General features: G+C 50.6%; 1 protein-coding gene across 1 annotated transcript; it reads right to left on the reverse strand.

Annotated features, from left to right (window-relative positions):
• Positions 1–397: 397 nt before the first annotated feature.
• Positions 398–1,683, reverse strand: LOC119276069 (protein G1-like7). Its single transcript, XM_037557044.1, has one exon. It carries the CDS (start codon positions 1,408–1,410, stop codon positions 556–558), a length of 855 nt encoding a protein of 284 aa, XP_037412941.1. The 5' UTR covers positions 1,411–1,683; the 3' UTR covers positions 398–555.
• Between the last annotated feature and the right edge of the window lie 1,788 nt (positions 1,684–3,471).

Genomic DNA, 3,471 nt, shown 5'->3' on the forward strand with positions numbered 1-3,471 from the left:
TAATGCTGTACGAAACTGTATATATAACTGAGGCCTCATCAGCCACTGTTCAGAAACATGTACGTCCCTTTCTGAAGAGTGTCCGTTGAGACTGAAAGCGTGATGAATGGGACCAAGAAATGGAGAGAAAATATGGAGTATAATAATGACCACGATTAGGGAAGGCACTAAGACAAATTTGTTGGGTTGCTAATCAGCAGGACCTATAGGGCTAGGCATTCATATCAATGTGTCCCTATTGCACCCAAATCAACAAACAGTGGAGCGTGATTGAGCAGAACAAACTAAGCAAAGAAAGTTATCTCTTTCACCTATTTGGAAGATTAATTATTTCTTATCAAGTTTTCATGCACGGATTTTCTTTGATGATATGATGTACCCCGTCATATCATGATCCTATGCGAACTACTTAGACCTCTCTCTTATATATATATATCCAACAAATCATAACAGCACAGTAATTATAATAACAAACAACTAAAATTATCATGGTGCAGGGATTAGAATTTGGATGTGATGGAATAATCAAAAGGGTAATTTGATGGTCTACACTTATCACGCTGATCCTTCTGCCGCTTCCTTCTCCTTCCCTCTCGTTGTCGTCGTCGTCGTGGCTGCCGCCGCTGCGGTGGTACTAGTAGCGCCGGCGCTACTACTTCTAGTCGGAGGAGACGCTGGCGTTGCGCGTTGTTGCTCAGCGGACTGTGACGGTTCGTCCTCGTCGTCCTCGCCGCCTCCGGAGGTCGCTGCCGCCTCCGCGGCGGTGACGACGGGAGGCGGCGCCGCGGGGGCGGACGTGCTGCCGCGCTTGCGCTTCTTCTTCTCGTAAGGGATCCCGCGCGCCTTGGCCTGCGCCTCGCGCACCTCGCGCAGGTAGATGCGCACGGCGCGCGCGGCGAAGGGGTTGGACTCAGGGCGGCCGCCGGACTCCTCGTAGGCGGCGCGAAGGCGGCCAATGAGCGCGTCGAGGCTGCCCCATGCCTGTCGGAGCGGGCACGCGCACGGGGCCGGCGGGTTCGGCTGGCCGAAGTAGGCGCAGCCGTCGGCGTGCACCTTGGTCTTGCCGAACTGGTCCAGGTACTTGAGGAACTCGATGACGTGCGCGCCGCTGCACCGCGCCAGCGTCAGCGGCGGCTTGTGGTTGCGCAGGTACTGCAGGAAGGTGTTCCAGTCGCGACGCTTCTGCGACTCGTACCGGCTCAACCCCGCCGGCACCGGGGGCTGCTGCGACAGCGGCTGCGGCTGCAGGTGCTCCTGCAGTGCGACTTGCTGGCCTCCTCCTTCCGGCGGCTGCGCATGTGGCTGTGGCTCTTCAGCCTTCTCCACGGCCACCGAGGATGAGGACGGTCCAGACTCCTCCGGCGCGCTCGCTCCCTCGCCGCGAGGCGCGTCGTCGGGGCCCGGCTCCATGGTCGATCGGCAGCGGCGCGCCTGCTTCTCTCCCACCCTTGGCTACCAGTGGTCTCTCTCCCTCTCTCTCCCCTCCTACGTCGTTTCTTGTTTTTGTCGGCAGGAGCGTGGAGGAGAGAGAGAGAGAGGCTACCTGGCCAGGCAGCTAGAGAGAGAGAGAAGGGAATGGAATGGGTTCAGAGGGGAGGTAGAAGAAGACTTGTTGGCTGCAGTGTTGGTGTTGGTGTGTGGAATCCTTTGCGGCTTTTGTCTTTGGTTGCGTTAATAGCGTCTCCACTACACACTGTCGAGTGTCGATCGAGGCGAGCTATTATCATTTCTTTATATAATCATGGTTCTTAGTGTTCGGCATAAGTACCCGTCCTTGTTGTTCCTTTCTCTTTGCAAAAAATATTTCTTTTTCCCCGGCCCCCGGCTTTTTATTCGTATCTTCGGAAACAAGTATCCGATCGACCATGCAGCCGAGCTGCAGTTATGTTTGTTTCTGCATGCATACCCCTGAACCCTCTGGATACTGATGATGCTTTTCTTGGGGTTGAAATCAGAGGGTTCACCCTCTAGTCTCTTCTTTTCTTTTTTGAAAAAAGATCGTGTCCTTGTTGTTCTTGCGACCGTGCTCAATGGCTTTCCTGCTACTGGTTTTCGTGATGCTTCCGCTTCCAGGTAGAGTAGACTACTCTTTTGTTGCCTATGTATGCTTTTGTTTCATTTCGTTGCTGCTTTTGTTCTTTTTGGCATTTACATTTTTGGATTTATTGTTGAAGCTGAGAAAAGTGATCTAGCAGGGTACGATGAGGTGTCGTGTATGACCACCCGCTAGCTTATAGATATACGGCGCGATATTTGATATATCAGAGATTCAAAATAGCATAGGTGTGCATCCTTTGTCTTGTGATGACATTTTTTTCCCATGAGTAATGCTAGACTCACGGACGGATTTTTCGGATTCTATGGTTTGTAGCTACGTGGCAGTTGTTGATTGGAGATTAGAGAGGAGAAAAGGCCCACCCCGTGAAATTCAGGGGAGGAGATAACTGATAGTAGTAATCTGGTAATCAAGTTACTATAACCTGGTAACTAAGTGGCTATAACCTGCCTCTCGTATCTAGTGATTATAATCTAGCAACTATTGGGTGAATGGTTTTGGCAATTTTAAGCTTTTCCGGTGGTGGTCTATAAACACCCATGCAAGTCTACAAAAGTAAAGCAACGGAAGAAAATAACTTGCATAAGTAAAGGGTGAAGTTAGGAGAACACAAACACGGAGAGACTCGGCGAAGATTTTTTTCGTGGTTCGGATCGTTGGCGCTATCGTACTCCATATTGATGGAGGTTTCGAACCATGGAGATTCTAGGATCACAAAGATCCCGGTTGCGAGATCCACAAAGGACTATACCCGTGAAGGCTCCACGAATGAGCAACAAACCTATGCCATCATGGCTTACGACCACAAAGGTGTAGCCTCATTCGGGATAGATCATGATGAAGCACGCAATCTTAGGGCTTGTCGGTGTCAAAATCGGCAGATCTCGGGTAGGGATCCCGAGCTGTTAGATCGGATCGATGGGTAACAAGAGAGAACACACACAAAGTTTATCCAGGTTCGGGCCTTCTCTATGGAGGTAAATCCCTACGTCCTGCTCTTACTTATATTATGGAAGTATCAAACTACAGAGTTGATCTACCTCGAGATCGTGAGTTGTGGTCTAAACCCTAGGGGTATGATGAATGGGTGTATGGATGGCCCTACGACTAAACCCTCTGCTTTATATAGGTACCAGGGGTATCTAGGGTTACACATGGTTTGTTGCCATCTAAGAATCTGCATGCCGAATATAATCAGATATGCTTGAAGTACACGCCAAGTCTTCGGTTGCCGCATATTGAAAGCCTCCGGAGTCCTCCCTCCTTAACAGGCTCGTGGTTCGGTCCATACATTAGTCCAACTGGGCTAGGACCCCCTAGTCCAGGACACCGTCAGTGGCCCCCGAGTTTGTCTTCAAAGCCAAGGTTGACAACCTTCCTCGGATAATGTCTTCGGCTAGACGATCTTCGTCTTA

The sequence above is a fragment of the Triticum dicoccoides genome, chromosome 1A (genome assembly GCF_002162155.2).
Source record: "Triticum dicoccoides isolate Atlit2015 ecotype Zavitan chromosome 1A, WEW_v2.0, whole genome shotgun sequence".
NCBI lineage: Eukaryota > Viridiplantae > Streptophyta > Magnoliopsida > Poales > Poaceae > Triticum > Triticum dicoccoides.

Coding starts and splice junctions, on each gene's coding strand:
- LOC119276069 (XM_037557044.1), bottom strand. CDS start 1,410: ATGGAGCCGGGCCCCGACGACGCGCCTCGCGGCGAGGGAGCGAGCGCG.